This window comes from Rhineura floridana, chromosome 2 (assembly GCF_030035675.1).
Source record: "Rhineura floridana isolate rRhiFlo1 chromosome 2, rRhiFlo1.hap2, whole genome shotgun sequence".
Taxonomy (NCBI): domain Eukaryota; kingdom Metazoa; phylum Chordata; class Lepidosauria; order Squamata; family Rhineuridae; genus Rhineura; species Rhineura floridana.
In genome coordinates, this window is record NC_084481.1 from 110085054 (window position 1) to 110105529 (window position 20476).

The 20476-nt window shown below is 43.0% G+C and overlaps 1 protein-coding gene across 16 annotated transcripts in view; it reads left to right on the top strand.

The window, feature by feature from the left end:
• Positions 1 to 20476, top strand: part of BRSK2 (BR serine/threonine kinase 2) — a 708663-nt gene that overhangs the window by 535173 nt on the left and 153014 nt on the right. For all 16 annotated transcript variants that reach the window (XR_009760589.1, XM_061610115.1, XM_061610101.1 and 13 more), the window contains one exon: positions 9390 to 9506. Coding sequence is in view for 15 of the 16 variants with exons in the window: in XM_061610115.1 (XP_061466099.1) it covers positions 9390 to 9506 (117 nt within the window). In the remaining variant the exon portion in view is untranslated. The remainder of the gene's footprint in view (positions 1 to 9389; positions 9507 to 20476) is intronic.

The window sequence follows — 20476 nt, forward strand, 5'->3', positions numbered from 1 at the left end:
TCAATCGATTCAACTGCTATAACATTGGAGTCCAAGTCCTGGCGGATGCAAGAGATCTTATCCTGGAAGTGCCTAGCAAATTCATCACAGCGCGCCTGAGATGACTGCACCATGTCCATAGGGCCAGAATGTAATAGCCCTCGGACAATTTTGAAGAGCTCCGCTGGACGGCAGATCGATGATTTAATGGTGGCAGCAAAATACTGCTTTTTTGCTGCCCTCACCGCTGCTAAGTACAACTTAGTATAGGCACTTACCAGTACATAATTGCATCCATCAGGAGTTCGCCTCCATCTGCACTCAAGCCGTCTCCTACACTGTTTCATCGCTCTCAGCTCCAAGGTATACCATGGAGCTGTATGAGCTCTACAGCGAAGAGGGCGCACAGGGGCGATCGTGTCAACTGTCCGGGACATTTCTCCATTCCACAATTCTACCAGGGCTTCGACAGGGGCGCCAGCCCTATCAGCCGGAAAACTCCCCAGAGCCCTTTGAAAATCCTCAGGAATCATTAGTCTCTGGGGGCGGACCATCTTAATGGGTCCCCCACCCTTGCAGAGGGAAGAGGTCGCTGTAAGTCTAAACATCAGCAAGCGGTGATCTGTCCATGACAAAGTGACTGACGTAAAACCCCCTATATACAGATCACTATCGCCCTGTCCAGTGGCAAAAACTAAATCCAGAGTGTGTCCTGCTACATGTGTTGGGCCAACAACATATTGTGACAGCCCCATGATTGTCATGGAAGCCATGAAGTCCTGAGCCGCCCCAGATAAGGCGGCCTCGGCATGAATGTTGACATCCCCCAGCACCAACAGTCTAGGGGATCTCAGCAGAACATCCGAGACCACCTCCGTCAGCTCAGTTAAGGAGTCCGTTGGGCAGCTGGGTGGGCGGTACACCAACAGAACCCCTAGTCTGTCACGTTGACCCAACACCAGGTGCAAACACTCAAGACCAGTAGCCACATGGACAGGGTGCTTGGAGAGGGAGATGGAACTCCTATATACCACAGCGACCCCCCCTCCCCGACCCTCAGATCTACCATGATGCTGAACCAAATACCCCGGTGGGCACAGCTGGGAGAGGCCAACTCCTCCCTGCTCACCCACCCAGGTCTCGGTAATGCATGTCAGATCAGCTCCCTCATCCACAATTAAATCGTGGATGAGGGAGATCTTATTTTGTACTGATCTGACATTTAGTAACAGCTTCCGGAGATCTGAGAGCTGGCTGATAGGACAACCAGAAGACCTGTGGGTGTGAGGGAGACCGGAACAAGGCACAGTCGTCAGTTGCCTGGGCCGAGTTCCCCTCACCTGGCCAGTCTTCCTCACAACGCCATATCTCCCTCTGCCCGTCACCACACCAATTGGGGCCCCCTCAGAACTCCCCACTCTACTCTGAATCCTCTCACCCAGGCACATATTAAAACCTAAAAACTCACACCCAATTAACAAACACACACACTCTTATCACACACCATCACATTCACACAGAGAACAAGCTGCAACTACGAACTCACACACTAATATTAGCAGCTCTTTTTCCAAAATAAAAAACTTGGGCGATGGTAACAGCCAAAAAGGGCACTTTTTTCTTCTAAATTAGGTTGTTGAGATGAAGAAAACTTGGGGGGAAACCCAGGAGTAGATTGTTGTATGATAGGGCTGGGAACTCAATTCTGGCACTGAAAACAAATTCCTGTGCTGAGCATCTGCGCAGATGCATCCTTTTCCTTAATGCTAAGAGTATGTTTGCATCTGACTCCAGTTGGTGGATTTTGAGTAAAACTTAACATGGATTGATACAGAAGCCTGAAGTTTGCTCACCCCTGTCCTAGGGTGGTGAAATGCCACACAACACTTTCTTTGCAATGTGCAAGATTAGGGTGCCTGATGTGCTTCCATCTTCCACTGATGTGTTCATGTGCAGTTATTTAAGGATGGAGGGACCTTGGGGAGTGACTTGACCAGGAGACTGAGAGACTAAACCTGGGACTAATAGGAATTTCCTGCATCTCTGGATCAGCTTGTCAAGAGCACTATTAAATTCATGGGTTACATCAAGGGTGAGAGAATTCACAAACTGCCTATAATTCCCAAGCAAGGCCTCATTCACCACAGAAAATGTGTTAACTCCAGTAGCCAGGGAGGCCCATAGAGACTTTACTGCTGTGATTTGTTGCATTGCCACAGAATATATCTGTGCAAGACTGTGAACCAGCCAGAGATCAAAACTGAACACATCCAGTTTTGCATCATATATGTTAACTTGCAAATTTATATCAAGATAATGATTGGGTCCCCAGTACGTGGATAAAGATTGACAACCGAGTGCTGGTCTGTAGATTAAAAACTGGCTTTGTCTATATGGAAAGCCCAAATTACTTTAAAATGAAAACATTTAAAGGAGCAATGCACATATCAGTCAGTTGTTTACTCTCAGGAAAAATCATTTTCTTCTTCCTAGCACATCAGATCAGGATCTACTTTTAAAAACGCTGCCCATCCTTGGAGATAAATTTAGGTGAGTCCCAGCGGCAGCAGGGGAGCAGTTGGCTGTGAAGAGCTGACTGGGCATTCAGACCTCAAAGTGCTAATGGTTGGGAGAGATTGGAGCTATTTCAGTTCCATTTGCATCACTCTGGGGATGGCGGAGGCCACTTTAGGTAGCCGAGCTGACAGGATCTTGGGAATGGTGTTAGAGCCTGAGGGAGAGCTACAGGGGAGGAGGAGCTCTAGGTTTAGATTTCCCTCTTATGAGGAAAAAACCCTAAAAACTCCATACAGCACAAGGAGGAACCTGCATGGAAGAGCAGGGAGAACAGCTAAAGGAGTTTGGATTGGCTGGCTGTGACATCATCAAGCAATACAGTGATTGGTCTAGTTTCTGTTTGTGTGTGTTGGCTTTTCCCTTTTGGTTTTACTGTGCTGACAAACACAAGTATGATTACAGAAAAGGCCTAATGGCAAACCTGATTAGGCTTCAGTGGTAATAAATAATGTCAATTATTCCACAGAGGAGGGAGAACATTGAGAAGAATTTCCCTCTGGTGATGAGTAGCAGGATTCTGTTTTCATCTTATTTTTATTTGGGTTATGAGAGGTTATGAGTGGGGGCACTTGAAGAGGGTGATACAGGATTTTGTATGAATATTGATAAATGACAATTACTAGACCCTCTTCCCTTTCCATCGCCTGAGGCCATGTCTGCTGGGTTATGCAGACGGGGCTCATAGTAATCTCTATGTGTTCATGTGGGGGCAAATGAAAAAGAATCAGAGCTTTGTCTGCATCCTTCCTACTAAAAGGAGAGAACTGATTTAGAAGCTATATGTCAGGGTACTGCGGCCGCAAAACAAAAAGAGCTATTGATTCTGCAAGCTGTAACTTGTTGTAAAATGCCACTGTATACACACATCTTTTATTAAAAGAGAATTCAGACTTCGAGTCAAAAAGTCTGAGATGTTCACAGAATGTCAAGCATCATTTAGAAATAGGCTTAAGGCATTTCCACCAAATGGAATAAATGTCAGTCTCCATGAAACCAAGCTTCTGACTCTCCCCCTCCTTCCAACATTCTGCAGATATTTGTCTATTGACTACTACTACCAGATGGATTCTCTCGTTGGGGCTCCATTTTCTGCCCAGAACATCACATATCTAAAAGCTATAAAAGCAGAAACCATTTTTGTTATGCCCAGCAAAATGCCCAGGTACCACTTCTGCCACCATGGCAATGAGAATAAGAAGGCAGATCTAGAGTTAGATGGGAGGCGTGAGAGGAGGTCGTGCTCTGTAGAAGCAGAGTGGGGTGAGCTGTTTGTTTGAATGACCGCATATAGGTAAAGGGACAGAGGGCTTTAGAGAGAAGCACTATATAGGAGCTGATTAGCTGTGCATCAGTCAATAAGGTAAATGTATGATATGGGTGAAAGAGAGCTATGCATCTTTTAAGACTTCTCCCTGACTTCTTGGTGAGTTAATTAAAGGAGACTTCTGGTCAAGGTTGACAAGGCTAGGATAGATGGACCATTAGTCTGATTCAAAATAAAATCAAACTTTGTATCATATTGCAGGAGCATTCCTCATAGATCCATTTGTGCAATTTGATTATACACTGTGATATGTGTGCACTGCAGGAAAAAACCTCCACTTTCTAGTCTACGCCCCTTTTAGAAGCCATACTTCATGCAGGATCTGTAAATTTACCATCTGCAGAAGGGCTGTGGCCTTTATTAGCTGCCATTCCAAATGGGACTAGAGCGAGCTTTCTGATATGCCATGTACTGCATCCCTCCCTCTTTCATCTTCCCTGTCAGCATATGTGGCTCTGTATGAAGCACTTTCCCTTGCTAGTTCACCAAAGCCACTGCCTTATTTAATCCTCCTTTCTCCTCCAATGTGGAGAAATCCTCAGGGGCATTTCAGTCTCTAGAACAATGAAAGGGTATTGTGTCCTCTGTTCACCTACAGAGTGAGGAGGTGACACGGATCATGTAAGACATGAAACTGGAGAGATCAGCTGGAAAGGAACCAAATGAAGTTTCATTTACCCTGCTATGCTGAGTAATTAACACATGTTGTGGGGGGTTGTTTTTGTTCTTTCATTTTGGCACAAGGGGGTTCTTTTTGCATATTGATTAGATCATCCGGGCTGTTGGACTCTTAAAGAAATTGCATCTAGCATCCATTGCTCCACACATCTCTCTGCCTTTTGCTTTGGGTTTTAGCAAATGGAGAACGAGGAACAATGTAGATTATATATATAATTGTCCTGCTCAAGGTGAACTTATACAAGTAATGAGGACGTGTGCTATCACAGGAAAATGATGATTTGAGGCACCAGCAGAACACACCGGAACTCTGCCATCTGCAGGGACAATACTTGGAAATCAATATTATTGTAGTGTTATCCTGCTGTAAATAGCCCCAATGTTTTCTGCCTTTGCTTACCTCATTACAGATATGCATGTGCACAGAAAGGCCATAAATCTGATGTCATGATTTTCACCTGATAGTCTGTTATGCTCTTGTGATCTCCATTATCTGCTCCCCAAAAGTAAGGTTTTAAAGCACAGGTGGGCAACCTGAGGCCTATAGTTCCCAATCTTATTGTAAGTAGCCTCCAGCAGAAATAAATATGGCCTGTTCTTTGATCCTATCACTGTTCTTCCTGGTGATTTTCACCCTATTTTTCCTGGCTTTTAAATTATTTCCTCCCTCTTTTGATGTAGTTTCAGAATAACTAGAAGGGACAGTATATTAATTAATAAAATGAAATTGATTTTTTTTTAAAAAAACCTTTTTCCTGATTTTATGTTTTGAGGAAAGACTTTTTTTCTGGGAACAAATAGGTAAGTTTCTGCCATATGTGTATGTAGCACTTTAAAGTCCGAAAGGAATTACTTTCACTTGCTTTACAGTAACTATATTGTTCAGTTGGCATTTGATGGGGGTCTGTTGGGATCTGATGATGGAAAGGCACTGTTCTTGGCAACCCTGAGATCACCGGTTGAGATAATGTTTTTGAACTGTTTTTAGAATTTTTAAAAATGTTTTTCATTGATGTGTTTGTCGCTCTGGGCTCCTTCGAGAGGAAGGGTAGGATATAAATTGAAACAACATTTTTTTTTAAAAAATCCTTGGTATCTTTATTTGAAAACAACCACATTAAACACAGTGTGTCTTGTTTCTGAGTAGATCTGGATAGGACTGCAAATTGTAATTTGGGTTAGACATGGTGAAAATTGAAGAAGGGCAGTCTTTATTCCAAATTAATTAATCAGTAACACTTTTGTCTCTGGCCCTGCTCATCATTGGCTTTGGCTCCATCCATCGCAGATTACCCCCAAGGAAATTGCCCATCCCTGTTTTCAAGTGCATGTTTTCTTTTTTACTTATATGCACAAATTCATTAGATGAACTTTTACTCAAGAGGTACAATAACAACAATCCAGAAAATATTAAATACGTTTGTTTTTTAAAGAAGACAGAATTGCTATCTAGACAGGTATGTTCCCAAAAGGACGAGTCAAATACTGTGAGACCTCACAGGGAAGTTCTGCTCATTATTATAATCCTTTTATCTGAAATCAATGGGGTCTGAAGAGCTGTTCTATAACCACCCATTGGATCCAATCCTCAAGAATCCCAGTAGTCAAAGTTATCAAAAGCTGCAGGATGACCTGCTAGGACTAATAGGATACAATTACTATGTGCTGACTCATTTCCAGAGATTGAAAGCTAAAGTGGGAAATACTGAGAAAGCCAACAGCATCTGGGTAATCCTGAAGCTGCAAAGTGGCCAGCCACTCAGCTATTGTTCCCTGAAAAGGAAGGTTGGAAATAAAATGCTCGTGGCGGATAGTCAGCATCAATGGTATATATTGGAGACTGGGAGAGCGGCAACAGGGAGCACTGATAACTGTAGCAATCTTCCTCAGCTGGTTTTCACCAGCCAGAGTGGACATGGATCTGACCTTACTTAGTTTCATTTTTAAACAAATGTCAAAGTGGTTACAACAACAAAAAGCATACAGTAAAAACCATTAAAAATACAGTAAATGGTGATACCTAGGCTTGGTTTCCTTTAGAAATGGGATCACTGGAGACTTACTGGTATTTTGTAATATTTACATTTATGTACAAATATACAGGTTGAGCATAAGTGGAGGTTTTCATCGTATACCCCAACAGACATCCCCAAATCTTCCAGAGCTCCATTCGGCTCTTTGGTTCTTTTGCCTCGTACACATACAAGCAGGATCGCAAGTTCAATCCACATTTTTCCATTTTGAGTTTGATCAAAAGTAGCCCACACAAAAGTGCATTTGATCTTGAAGCTATTAGTGCCAAATCACTGTTTCCTGACAATTCCAAAATTGGTTCTATCCACATTGTCTTTCTTGGCCCCACCTTTTCATTAGTTAAGTCCATCCCCTCCATTCTAGCAGTGACTGAGCATGTGCACAGGTGTCTGTTTACAGGTCCCAAAGCATTATGGGAGTAACTTTTCAAGTTCATGGGCAACATGATTTTTTTAGTAAAACAAAATGAACAAACAACAACCCTTGTCTCAAATGATCACTTTTTCACTTGTGCACAATCTGCAAAAATAAATCAAAACCAGACAGTTCTTTAGCCAGCTGCCGCAAATTGTCACAGAAGCAGTGGGTGTGGAAAGGGGAGTAGGGAAATGTTCCGATGTGGCCACACAACAACAACAACAAAAACCACCACAATTTATTTATTTATTTATTTGTTTCATTTATAAACCACCCATAGCGAGTGGCTCTCTGGGTGGTGTACAAAAAGGTTAAAATACAGAATATCACAATAAAATCAACTACCAACAGTAAACATAAGCAGCAAACAAAAAAATAAAAGATTTAAAGATCTATTGTCGTTACGAGCAGAACATCTCAGCGGGGCTCTAAACGTGACCGCCGATTGGCTCAGCAGGCAACAGGTCAACCCGGGGGAATGGAAGCTTCATCCGGCAGTGTTCCACCTCCTCCAGCTCCGGTTTGGCCCCCTCTCGGTGGACCTCTTCGCTTCCAGCCACAACTGCCAGCTGCCTCGTTACTTCTCGAGGTACCTAGAGCCGAGGGCGGAAGCAGTGGATGCGCTGACGACACCATGGCCAGACGGGCTTCTGTATGCCTTCCCCCCAATATCCCTCCTGGGCAGGACGTTGACGAAACTCCGACAAGAAGGGACTCGGATTCTTCTAATAGCACCATACTGGCCTCGCAGACCTTGGTTCTCGTCCAGTTCCAAAATAACAACAGTTTGGGGCAGAATTATTTTCCCAATTCAGATTATTCCAGAATAGGGAAACTCCAAATTTATTGTTGAAAAGAAGTGAGATGAGTGCTAACTGAGGCCAAAGTCTTGTGGAAGAAGCCAATTTAATTCATATACAAGGAGCTTCTAATCCTTAGTAAACGTCCGTGTCAATGAGCTCTCAGTCTGACTCACACTGCTTGCTTTTTCACAATGTAAATATAAATGTAAATTTATTTATTTATTTATTATTATTATTAAATTTCTATACCGCCCCATAGCCGAAGCTCTCTGGGCGGTGCACAACAGTCAACATCAAAATACAATAGGTCACATATAAACAGATTTAAAACTTTTTAAAACTTTAAAAATATAAAAATTCCCAAAAGAATCAAGACAGTTTTCAACACATACTAAAATGCTAAAATGCCTGGGAAAAGAGGAAAGTTTTAATCTGGCGCCGAAAAGATAGTAATGTTGGCACCAGGCGTACCTCATCCGGGAGATTGTTCCATAATTCAGGGGCCACCACTGAGAAGGCCCTTTTTCTTGTTACCATCCTCCGAGCTTCCCTATGGGTAGGTACCCGGAGGAGGGTCTTCGATGTAGAGCGTAGTGTACGGGAAGGTTCATATCGGGGGAGGCGTTCCACCAGGTATTGTGGTCCGTCCCGCACCGTATAAGGCTTTATAGGTCAAAACCAGCACTTTGAAGCTGGCCCGGAAACATATAGGCAGCCAGTGCAAGCGAGCCAGGATCGGTGTTATATGATCGGAGCGCCTAGTCCCCATTATCAATCTGGCCGCTGCATTTTGTACAAGCTGCAGTTTCCGGACCGTCTTCAAAGGCAGCCCCACGTAGAGCGCATTGCAGTAATCTAAATGTACTGCCTTCAAGTTAATTCCAACTTATGGTGACCCTATGAACAGGGTTTTCATGAGGCTGAGAGGCAGTGACTGGCCCAAGGTCACCCAGTGAGCTTCATGGGTATGTGAGGATTCGAACCCTGGTCTCCCAGGTCGTAGTTCAACACCTTAACCACTACACCACACTGGCTCTCGCTTTTTCACAAACCTTGCATTAATACATCCCACAGCTGGAAGGAAGGAGGGAAGCTAAGCCTTGATTCCCCAAAAGGCACTCCCCTTCCAGAAGAGTCCAGGGATTGGGATCGGTCTCCTTAACAAAGGGAAGGTACTTGGCTGCTCTTCCAGGGCCACTGAGAAAATTCTCAGCAAGTTAACTGGTTCCATAAACCATTCTGTACAAATCACAATCAAGAATCACAGTGCTTGAAGGTATCCCAAGAGAATATCTAGCCCAACCCCAATCCCATAACACTATGTAAAAGTATCAGGGAAGTGTGGTATAAAGGGCAGCATGAAAAGTGTCAGGGCCTGAAAAAGTGTGGCGTAAAAAGTATCAGGGAAGTGTGGCATGAAGAGGCTTATTTTCTCCTAGGTTGAGTCAAGGAGATAAAAAAGGAAGCCATTCCAAAGCAATTGAGCCCTAAATTTGCTGAGTTGTGTCGCAATGGATCTGAGGAGGGGCTGGGGACTGCTTTCTATCTTAACCCATGATCTGGTCCTCTCTTTACAGCCACAGGGATTTAAAACCAGAAAATCTATTGCTTGACGAAAAGAATAACATCCGGATAGCAGACTTTGGAATGGCATCACTGCAAGTCGGTGACAGTTTGCTTGAAACAAGTTGTGGGTAAGTTGCAAATGGGGTCATAGAGCAGAGATGGTTAGCCAGTCAGTGGCTACTAGTCATAATGGTATGTTGAACTTCCAAGTACAGTGGCAATAGCTTCTGGGCTGCCCAAAAGCAAGTGGTTGGCCACTGTGGGAAGCAGGATATTGGACTAGATGAACCTTTGGCCTCACCCAGCAGGGCTCTTTTTATATTATATTCAGCCCTTTCCCTCTAAAGAAGTGGCTGTATTCCCCACACTTAGCTTTAAGAAGTTGCGCTATTTTATTGATTTGTTTGTGTGTGTGAAGGAATAATGCAATATTCTTGGTGTGTGTGTGGGCCAGGATGTAAAAGAGGTCATTATGGTAGTTCCACCTTGCTGGGATAAGTTGTCTGTACAAGAGTACTCTACTAAATGTAGCAAGTTATGTAATTCCCAGCGCCCACCAAAGTTAATTTTCCCAACAAAACTGATAAATCCTTAAAATATATATTTTAAAGCTTGTCCCATGATTTTTGTCCATGTCTCATCTCAGCAAGAAACAGTTTGTGCTGTTAAGAGATTAGGATTCTGAAAAACTTGCATCTTCCTTTTGTTAACTTAAAAACAATAAGCATAATACTTCAAAGCTTGAAATTTGAGCTTTCTCAATGCGAATGTCTTTTGAGAGGTTTCCTTGGAATGTGCATCTTTTTTGATGAGATGGCTTCCACACACTGTTCCACTCACAGAGGGAGATAACAGTATGCATTGCAGTAAATAAATGAAACTGCCTACACACTCTTACATAAGAGATATTTTTTGTTTAAAAAACACAACACGAAGCAAAGATTTGTTTCCCTTTTCAGTAAAACCTCTGGTTTCATACTGTATATTTACAGTGAATTGCAATTCTAATATAACCATTAAAAGCCTACAGGCGTGTGCGTCTATGAGTTTCTAGCATACGGGGGAATGGAATCCCTGCCAAAAACACCTAAAAATAGAAAGCAGAGCAGTTAATATGCTTTTAAAATCCCCAAAGACTATGTGAGATTTTCCCTTGTGTTTAGACTACTGTGGAGACTCAATTGAAGGTTTCCCCAGTGAGTTTAGATTTGCTATTTATAGAACCTCTGTACGCTGCCACCACCTACTGGTAATAATAAGGAACAGCTTTACTGACTGCTGCTGTCAGTATGTCTAAGCAGCAGCATTTTCCAAGGAAAATATTTTCCTGTGTGCAATGAGGTCTGGAAAGTAAGAAATCTAGGAGAGATCAGTGGCATACATCGACACATGCAGAGACTTGTAATTTGTGTGACTGGTGTTTACTTTGCCTCTCATAACTGCAAGCCCATAGGTTGGAACAAACCTGTGAGAGCACAGAAGGAGGATTTCAGCAACTCATATTTCTAGGGTATCTTTGCCTAATATTTACCTGGAACACCCAGAAAAAATAAACATCTGCAACTTCCCATCACATACCTTCTTCCCTCGTTTATTGATTTATTTAGAACATTTAATACCCAACCAACTAACCCTGTGGGTTTTCACAGCAGCTTACAAAAGCACAATAAAAATACAAAAAAATCACATAACAACAATCTGGGGGCATGGAAATGGGGAAGATGACTTAGGAAGGGTCGATGTATACAGTAGGGGCTTCCTTGGATTCAAAAAAAATCTCAAGGGGCACATAAACTGGAAACAGCATAGATGTGTTAACTAGCTCTCAGTGTTAAACTAAAGGATTATAAACACACACATGCTCAGTGGAATAACTACTGCATCACAGTCTTAGTCTTTAACATGCATTTTTTATTCTGTCCAAAGGCTTCTTTGGGCCAGTGATCCCATTCAGTTTAATAATGTGGTGGATAGTGAAGGACAGGAATGAACTCATTCACTGTCACCTTTGTTGGGGATTTACCTGTCATCATCTTTACTTACTCTGTCTATTATACTACTTTGGTTTCATTCATCAATGTTAGTGTCTTGGTCCTTTTAAAAAAAATCTACAGACTACTTAGAAGGGTTAGAGCATAATTTGGGAATCCCTGCTTTGGCCATAAAGCTAGCAGCAGAGTTGTAGATGATGTGTTTGATAACCACCACCATTTGTACTCCAAGCTATGTTTCAAGTCATATTAACTATAGCTGGGATGGGAGAACGTCTGGCCTGCCAGATGTTATTGGACTGCAAGTCCCATCAACTCCAGCCAGCATGGCCTATGGTCAGGGATGATGGGATCTGTAATCCACCAACATCTGAAGGGCCAAAACATTAGCCACCCCGAACTATAGGCTTCTAGTGATGAGCCTCCAATTTGTTGTTTTTTGTTGCTTTTATTCTACTCTCACATATGGAAAAATCTATGTAGTTCTATTTGAGTCTTCTCTTTTCTCTTCTTGTAAATTAATTTCCAATTTTAGATTGCCCTGTAGGACCATACAAATTTGTAGGGAGCTACTCAGCAGGTAATATAGCAGATGGCACTGTCAGCCCTGCCTAGAATCTCAGAGGACAAATGTGATAACTATGGGCAGTGCTGGAATCAGACTTTGGAGCCTGGAGCAGAACAAACCCCTGGTGTTGCTGCCTTAAAATGCACTAATAAAGAAATCAATGGAATGGAAGAGATGTGAATATAACAAACAGAACATAGCAGCTCTGTGATCTCCTGCTTTGCTGATACATTTTAAGCACAATCACTAGGCCTCCATGTGAGCTATTACACCACTTCATTAATTCTCCTGGCATATAGCCCAGCATGGTTGATTCTGGTGCCTTGCGATGTATCTGATAAGAAGGAATGCACAATGTCATGCCACAAAATTGCCAAAAGTGTGTATGTGGGCATGGGAGGGAGGGGAAGACTACAGCCAGCATCAGGATGTTGACCAATCTTCTCCTAAGGCCCTTAGGAAACCTGCATCCGAGCTTTTCATAGCAACAGTTTCATCTGTGCTTTGTCCTCAGTGTAGAGCCCATAAATTTTAAAAAGTGAATCATGAATGTGCCATTAAATCTTAACAACTACATTCTCTTGTGTGCTCAGAAGTTGATTTTCTAGTATGTGCTGGACAGCTGGATGTGCTATTGATGGCCACAAAAAGAATCTGCAGTTAACTTTTATCTGGTGAACTGTATGGATCAAATGGTGTTTGATGCTTCAGCGAAACAGATACCCTGTATTGGTGTAATGTGAAGGTTCAAGTGTTCCGTTAAAGACTACCCTATACAGATCAAGCCTGCCCATCCTAGCATCCTCTTGCAAAAGGTTCCATTAGGTCATCTACCTCTGGTTCGCTTCAGAAAGCTACTCTATGTAGCAGCTGCTGTTTTTGTTTGTGTGTGTGTGGGGGGGTTAAATTCCATCTCTCAGTTTTAGCTTTTGCAGGGAATTACTCATTAGATCAGCAAAGATTGTTTGCTCTAATGCTGATGGCTATAGATAAAAACATCCCTGGAGGAAACGATAAAAAGTGCAGTCTTTATTGTTTTTATATATCTTGGAGAACAATGAGTGGGGAAGGGAAGTAGGCTAGCTATTTCACTGAATTTGTCACTGACTGGCTGACTACACATCAGGCCTTGATAATAATAAATTTCCCATTTCTGGAACCTTCATATGGAGGGTGGAACAGTTTTAACTGTGTGCGCACATACACACAACAGAGAAATGTGTATCATTTAAAGTTTGTTGAGAAAATGGCAACCCCAGACGTTCTGCTTACTATCGAAATTGCATAGCCAGGCAAGTTTTGTGCTGGAGGGCTGATCCCTGAAGCCCAGGGGTAATTCAGCAAGTCTTTGCATTTCTCCAAGAGTCAGGGAGGCCCATGAGCAAACAGCAGAGAGTGGATGGAGCTGGGGAGTTGGCACGATGCAGCTTTTATTAGTTCAGATTTCTTCATTCTCTCGCTTGCCTTTACCTTCTAGGCAAAGAAAATTCAAGGCAATTAAATGCTGAGAAGGCTCTCCCAACTGTCCCAGAGCCACTTCTCCACTGTGTGATACTTTGTGAAATTGCAGATTGCTAGTTATAGCCCCCAAGTGCTTAATTGTCACCAGGGGAAAAGCCAGAATGGCTTTGTTATGATGAAGGTACCTGGCTGGGATATAATAACTTTCTGTTCTTCCACATATACTATTTTGACCTGGGATTAGCTTCACTGGTACCCCCGGTGCAATAATGGGCTTTCTTTTCTCTCATTTCCTGCTTTCCTTAGCAAGACCAAAAGCCTCTTCAGATCAGGTTCTAAGACATCACCAGGGATTTTGTGCTTAATATTACCTAACATAGCACTTGTTTGGAGCTAGTTTGATTGTGTGCCCCCCTCTCCAATCTCAGGAATTGCTGTTATATGAAGATGCCAAGTTTGTTCCTTAATATTTCACATAGTTACATTTTCCAGGATCCCTTGGATGAGAACCATAACAGTTAAACAGGACTGAAACTGGGTCAAATGTATAGTGTCTACGAGTACTTAGATCAGATCCGGTCTCCTTGTTGTGGCTGTTCACCTGCACTTTTCTGATTGCTAGAGTAATGGGGCTTTGTTTGTATAGTTGCTCTGGAGCTATGTCTGTAACATACCTCACTTTGTTGCAGACAGAGACACAAATACGTACATGTATAAGAGGGGAGTGTTATCTTTCAAAACTCTTTCAAGTCCTTTCAAGCGTATATCATGGATTCAGTGTAACTGCTCCTCTAGAAGGCAAGGGGTTTTATCTGGGGTCTTGGGATCCAGAAATGGCATGGAAAGGGACATCTGACAGAAATGCCTTGTGCAAACATCTACCAAGTATCTCTAACCTCTCTTGTGATATAATTTGAATGTAAAATATAGAAAATGGTTGCAAGATCCCCTTAAAACATTACCTAGCCGTCAAAATCTAAGATAAACCATCAACAGAGAAGCAGAGTTAGGTGGGAGCCTCAGTTGGGGAGGTTTGTGAGGGATACATCTTCTACAAAAACATGATAGTGGTCTTACACAGCTCAATTAGGCATATGTAGAACTCCCCAGAAGCTTGTACCTCATGTCAACTAGTGTTAGAGGTGCCATTTCCCTTTCAGTCACCAAAGTTCTGTAGGCCTAGAAACATTTCAGGGTTTGACATTTCCTTGCTTCATTTTCACTTGTGTTAATCTCCTGGAAATTAGCTCCTCCCCTCCTTTTTATTTATGTATTTTTAGTTTATAGTTACCATTTTCTTACCATATCTTAGGGGAAAAAATGAGTCCTTGATATAAAGGAATTGCTGCAGGCAGCCAGGTTGATTCAGAAATAAGCTGCAGCACTAAATCTCTGTGCTGCCTTACACAAAATCCCTCTGTTCAAAATGAGTAGTAACCATGGTGAAGTTAACACATCTATGTGGTTTGCCTCCATCCCCAACCAAATCCCTAAAGATGCATCAGGGCCAGCACCAGACTGCAGTGGGCCCTCAACGGCAGTGGCAGCAGTGACATGGTAGCACTACTGCCGTTGGGGGCTTAAATAGGTCCATCCATGTTAGCGTGCTGCACACATGCACCTACCAGCACCCAAGATGCAGAGCTTGGAAAAGTTACTTTTTTGAACTACAACTCCCATTAGCCCAATCCAGTGGCCATGCTGGCTGGGGCTGATGGGAGTTGTAGTTCAAAAAAGTAACTTTTCCAAGCTCTGCCAAGATGGCAGGGGAACATGTTAATGCTCCCAACGCCATCTTTGGTGAAGGCAAGCATGCATGCATAGTGTGCTAATGCACTGATGCGGGCAGGCCTATCTAAGCACCCGATAGTGGCGATAGTGCTATGTGGGAAGTGGCGCAGCCAGACCGTGCCAGCAGGGGGATGTTGCTAGGGAGGATGGTTCCTGCTTCATAATCCGTGCAAGCATCAGGTTGCGAGGCACACACCCCATATCCCAATGCTAGCACAGATCATGGAGCAGGAGATATATCCATGTGCTCCAGCAGCTGCAGAGGCCCTCAGCTAGTGCCCAACCTGGCAGCCCTCTGGCACTGGGCCTAAAAGGCATTCTCTACAAAATCCAATGTTGCTGATGAGAGGTCCTTTACTAACTATTTCTGTGCAGCAACCAGTTTACATCAGTGCCTCTGTGGGGAATCCTTGCTCTCATCCAGAAAGCTACTTGTTTGTGGGAAAGAATGACAATGATTAGTTCCAACTTTATTCTAATACAGGTGATAGTGGCAGGGAAGAATTGCACCCAAGAGTGTTTCCACCACCAGGTTCCCCCCTCCAGCCCCAAAGACATATTGTGAATAGCTAGCAGAGTCCACATATCATTCCAAGAGAGGTTCCTGATCAGGGCTCCATTTCTGGGTTTTCCTGTAGAGAAATCTGCACCTCACTAAAGAATACTAACTTCCCCATCATTATACAGCCACAAGAGTGGCTGTATACTATAGTCAGCGGGGATTTTTCACATTCTGCAATGTTAAATGGAAAATATCCCCCATGCCATTCTGAGGCTTCCCATAAGCTCATTTCAAAACAAAACCTTACAAAATTTATAGTTCTGAACTCAGAAACGCTTGCTTAACAACCCTGTCAATTTTCATGGCAATACACAAAACAGTCAGAGAGAATCGAGACTTCAAAGTCTAAAAAGAGAGAGAAAAACTCAGAGCCCTTTTGGACTTTTTTCTGCAAGTTCTCATAATCTGTTGAAATTCATTAAAAATCAGCCATGTTCACAGAGTACCTGTAATCCTAATACTGACCTTGCCCCATACTCTGACCTTCATCTACTGCAGTTTAAAAGTTTAAAAAATGCCTGGTTGATTTTTAATTAATTTAAGAAATTTTGACTGGAAGCCTATTATAACGCGGGCATGCTCAGTAAGGACCAACTGTCAGTGTTCTAAAAGCCTCACACCTGCTGGGCTTGGCTAATAAGAGGGCCACACCCACACCAGACTTGATTTCACTTGAGATAGTCATGGCTTCCCTCAAAGAATCATGGGAAGTGTAGTTTGTGAACGGTGCTGAGAGGAGACTCCAATTCCCCTGAGAGAGCTCCAGTGGCCAGACTGGTCTAGTCAGCCGCTCTGATTAAAGGTCTGTGAGAGAAACAGGGTGTCTCCTAGCAACTCTCAGCACCCTTCACTAACTACACTTCCCAGGATTCTTTGAGAGAAGCCATGACTGGCTTTGAGCCATGGCTTTGAGAGAAGCCATGATAAATTGTTTTAAATTGTTTTTAAAAGATGTGTTTTTAAATTTGTATATTTGTTTTTAATGTTTTTAGTTATTGTAAACTGCCCAGAGAGCTTCAGCTATGGGGCGGTATATAAATACACTAAATAAATAGATAAATAAATAATGATTGTCCAAAGTGTAATAGAGGCCTGGTGTGGATGTGGCCAGGGACAGCTTTGTTTTAAATTTGGGTAGGAGGTAGGGTTGCCAGGTTCAGGGCCTGAGACTGATCCTGTATCTTTAGGAGAAGAGAAAGTCAGCCAAGTGCCGGTGTTCTTGCAACATTGTAATGGGAAAAACCACAAGGTAGAATTGTCCCTTCCCCCTGCCCAACTGTGAAAGATACAGAAGACGTCTTGGTTGACAGGCCCAGCCTGGTCAGTTTTACCTATCCTAATCATGATTGCATAGGAGTATATCCGATTCAACTCAATAATCATACAAATGATCAGACCTGCCTTTTCCCTCCTTCCCCTTTCCTCTCCCTTTCTCCTCCCCTCTTCCTTCTTCCGCCTTCCCTGCCCACTCCAGCCCTCCGTCCCTCCCCCCCAGTCAGTTTTACCTATCCTAAGCATGATTGCACGGGAGTAAATCCCACTGAACTCAATAAACATGCAAACGACCACATCTGTCCTTCTTCTCCCCTCCCCCTCCTGCCTGCTCCCATCCCAGTCCTCCCCTCTGCCTTTCCACCCCTCCCTCCTCCCCCTCCTCCCTTCCCCATCCCCTGTGGTCAGTTTCACGTATCCTAAGCATGATTGCCTGGTGTGTGTGTGTAAATCCCACTTAACTCAATAAGCATGCAAATGATCAATCCATTCTCAGCAAACTTGCACAGGATCCCATTTCTTACCAAATTGTGTTTGCATTTTGACAACTTTGTAGGGCAGTACAATATCTCAGAGAGGAGTTCAGGTCTCCTGCTCCCCTGGTGCATTCACTATAGCTGCCCAATTTCCCTGCTTTTTAAAGTTTGGTAGAAATATCTGTGGGCTATAGGTACATTCTTCATCCGCAAGGGTTTTTTGCCTATTAGTGAATATTCCTCATGATGTTCAGGTAGATATCCCAAGGACCATTGTCCCCTCAAGCTGCCACTTGGTAAAGCAACCTGAAAAGCTTATTTGAGCCATTTTTCTCCTGTTCTTTTTCATGTATGAATTGTAAATGCTTACTCAGCCACACATGGATATACTGGGAAAAGGGGCAAAGTAATCCAGAAGAAACACACACTGGATCACTAGTGTAGGCACCACACCAACCTAAGTTACATGTAACTAGCAAGGCCTCCATGGGGCTGACTTCATGATCTTTTTCATGCCAGGTCAAGATGGTCCTCTACTTCCAGATATTCAATGCGATGGGAATAGAGGCTTTTATGCCTTTTTTAGTTTATCATCTTTGATGTTTTGTCTGGTGGAATGATGTGGATATGACATTGTATTTTTTATGTTATTGTCTTGGGATGGACAAAATGGAAAAAAATTGGGTGTTTCCCCCCCTTTTTTCCTGAAGCCTTTTTTGTTTTGTTTTTTTCCTGAAAAACAAAAAAAATCAGAAAGAAGTAGTTTCCCCCCCATATTGTTCCATTTCCCCCCCTGGGCCTTCACATAGGTTTAAGGAGGAAAGCAAGGGAACAAGGGGAGCATTGATAGCCTGTGCCCAAGGGTCCCCTCCTTAAGCTGTTAGTTTGAGATAATAGCTAACCTGTATTAGATTATTTGTACCATATATTCCTTCAGGCAGTGAATGTTGGTTCACACAAGACAACATTCATGTGGTTTGCAGCCAGGCAAAAATCTCCTAGAAGCATTGACTGTATGAACTGATACCTCTACCGAGTTGCTCTATAACCAGCCACCCTGAATTCTATGATGATAGCATAATTTTTCCAAAGCACCCCATCATGATAATCAGGCAGGTGTACCATGCCAGGAAACACCAGGAAGATGTTTTCAGTAGTGGCACCCCAGTTATGAAGTAGCCTTTCCAGGGAGGCCTGCCCAGTGGTGCTATCTTAATTATCTTTTCAGTGCGAACTGAAAACCATTGTTTTCACCCAGGCCTTTCAAATAGCTTCAGTAATCTGGTCCTCCGTTTTTAAATCTGTTTTTAATTGTGTGTGTATGTGTGCAGTGAGTTTTATTTTGCTGTATTAATATAGGGCTTTCTCCCCTTTTTAATGGTTGTGTTTTACTTTAAATTTTGCTTCCCCCCCCCCCCATACTTACTGTAAAGCCACCCAGAGAATTTTATGTTATGGGACAGCAAGTGAGTAAATCTGGGCAGCCATATATAAACCCGCTCCCTAGTAGTGCTGGTTCTCCATATACGCTCGATGGCTTCCTGGACTTCTGAAATAATCACATGAGGTTCACATAATAACGAATGAACCAGAGCTAACATGCATGTTTCCTGAACCCAAAACAACATACATGTTCCAACTCAGCCTCATGTCTGTAAAGTGCTGCTGCTGTTTTTGGTGCTTCTGTGCAAATGGGGGCTTGGAGGGCATAGTTTGCAGCAGAGAAGCTTTAGGCATTAGGAAGATGCTTAATCTTTCACTTGCCTGCCAGCTTTTCCTCTGCTGTGCCCCCTACCAGCTACTTTCCAAACCTGTGTCTTGTATGTAGTTCTGCCCTGAGAGTGACAGAATGAGACTGTACTGCCAAATCATTATGCTTCATGCTCAAGTCAAGGCCTGTAGAATGGTATTTCAGAGTTCTGTTGCTGTGTACAGTTTGCAACTCAGAGAAGACAACCCCCCCCCAGCTTTTCTAATCCTCATGCCTCTTCCAATGTACCACAGCAGAGGCTACTGGCGAAAACTGTTTCTTGATCTTGCTGAGTGATATTGTTATTGAATACGCTGTGCAGATTGTAGCATTACTGCCTGGAGATGCAGCAGAAGAGATGAGGAGATGCCTAGGGGGAAGAGGCAGGGATAAAGTTGTGGGGCACATGCATTGAATAATTAGCGATAAGAGCCAAAGAAATATTCATGAGTTTGTAAAAAGATAAATAGATTTTTGATTAAATTTGGATTTTCTTCTGTGCAAATCAAATCTAAAGGAGTCAGAGTTGTTTGGTGATTGACAGCATGGAAATTAGTTTTCTGTGCATCCTGGCTGGCCTGAGGATCCTGTTTAGAGCTGTGAGCAAGATAAAGCTGGAGATATACAGTTGCTATGAATTGGCAGGAAATTTAGAGTGGATATGCCAAGAGCTCATGTTGCTGTCAAAGCAGTTGAGGTGCAGTTGTGGAGTGGTCAGGTTAGCCTGAATTCTCTTCCTATTGCTCCCTGCTCCCCTGTTTCATCCATATAAAACATTAGCCATAGCCTTTTGTTTCTTTCTTTTGTAGCTGAAAACACAAAATCCTTCCTTTTTTCTTTTGCATGATTTACATGACTTACATGACTAAACATAATTTAGAAGAACTTCCTGGTTGTAAGTTATATTTTATGGGGTGCAGCAGGGACAAACTTGTTGCAGAAGGTGGGGAGAATCCACTCACAATACCATGTTAGATTAGTGGAGCTCAGGCAGAGTGCAAGTGGTTTTGTGCAGCTGGCCAAAAGCAAGAAACATGCAGAAAAATGCATGAATACAGTAATACCTGATTGCTTGGATTCATTTGAACATGAGGGGTACACTGGATGTAATGTGCAAGATCCATGAACCAGATCTCCCATGACTTTTTCAAATAAAAACAGCTGCGGAGAGGGGCAATTTGAATCAGAGCTGTGGCCTGGTGGAGCGGTTTTTAAACTCTTTCCTCC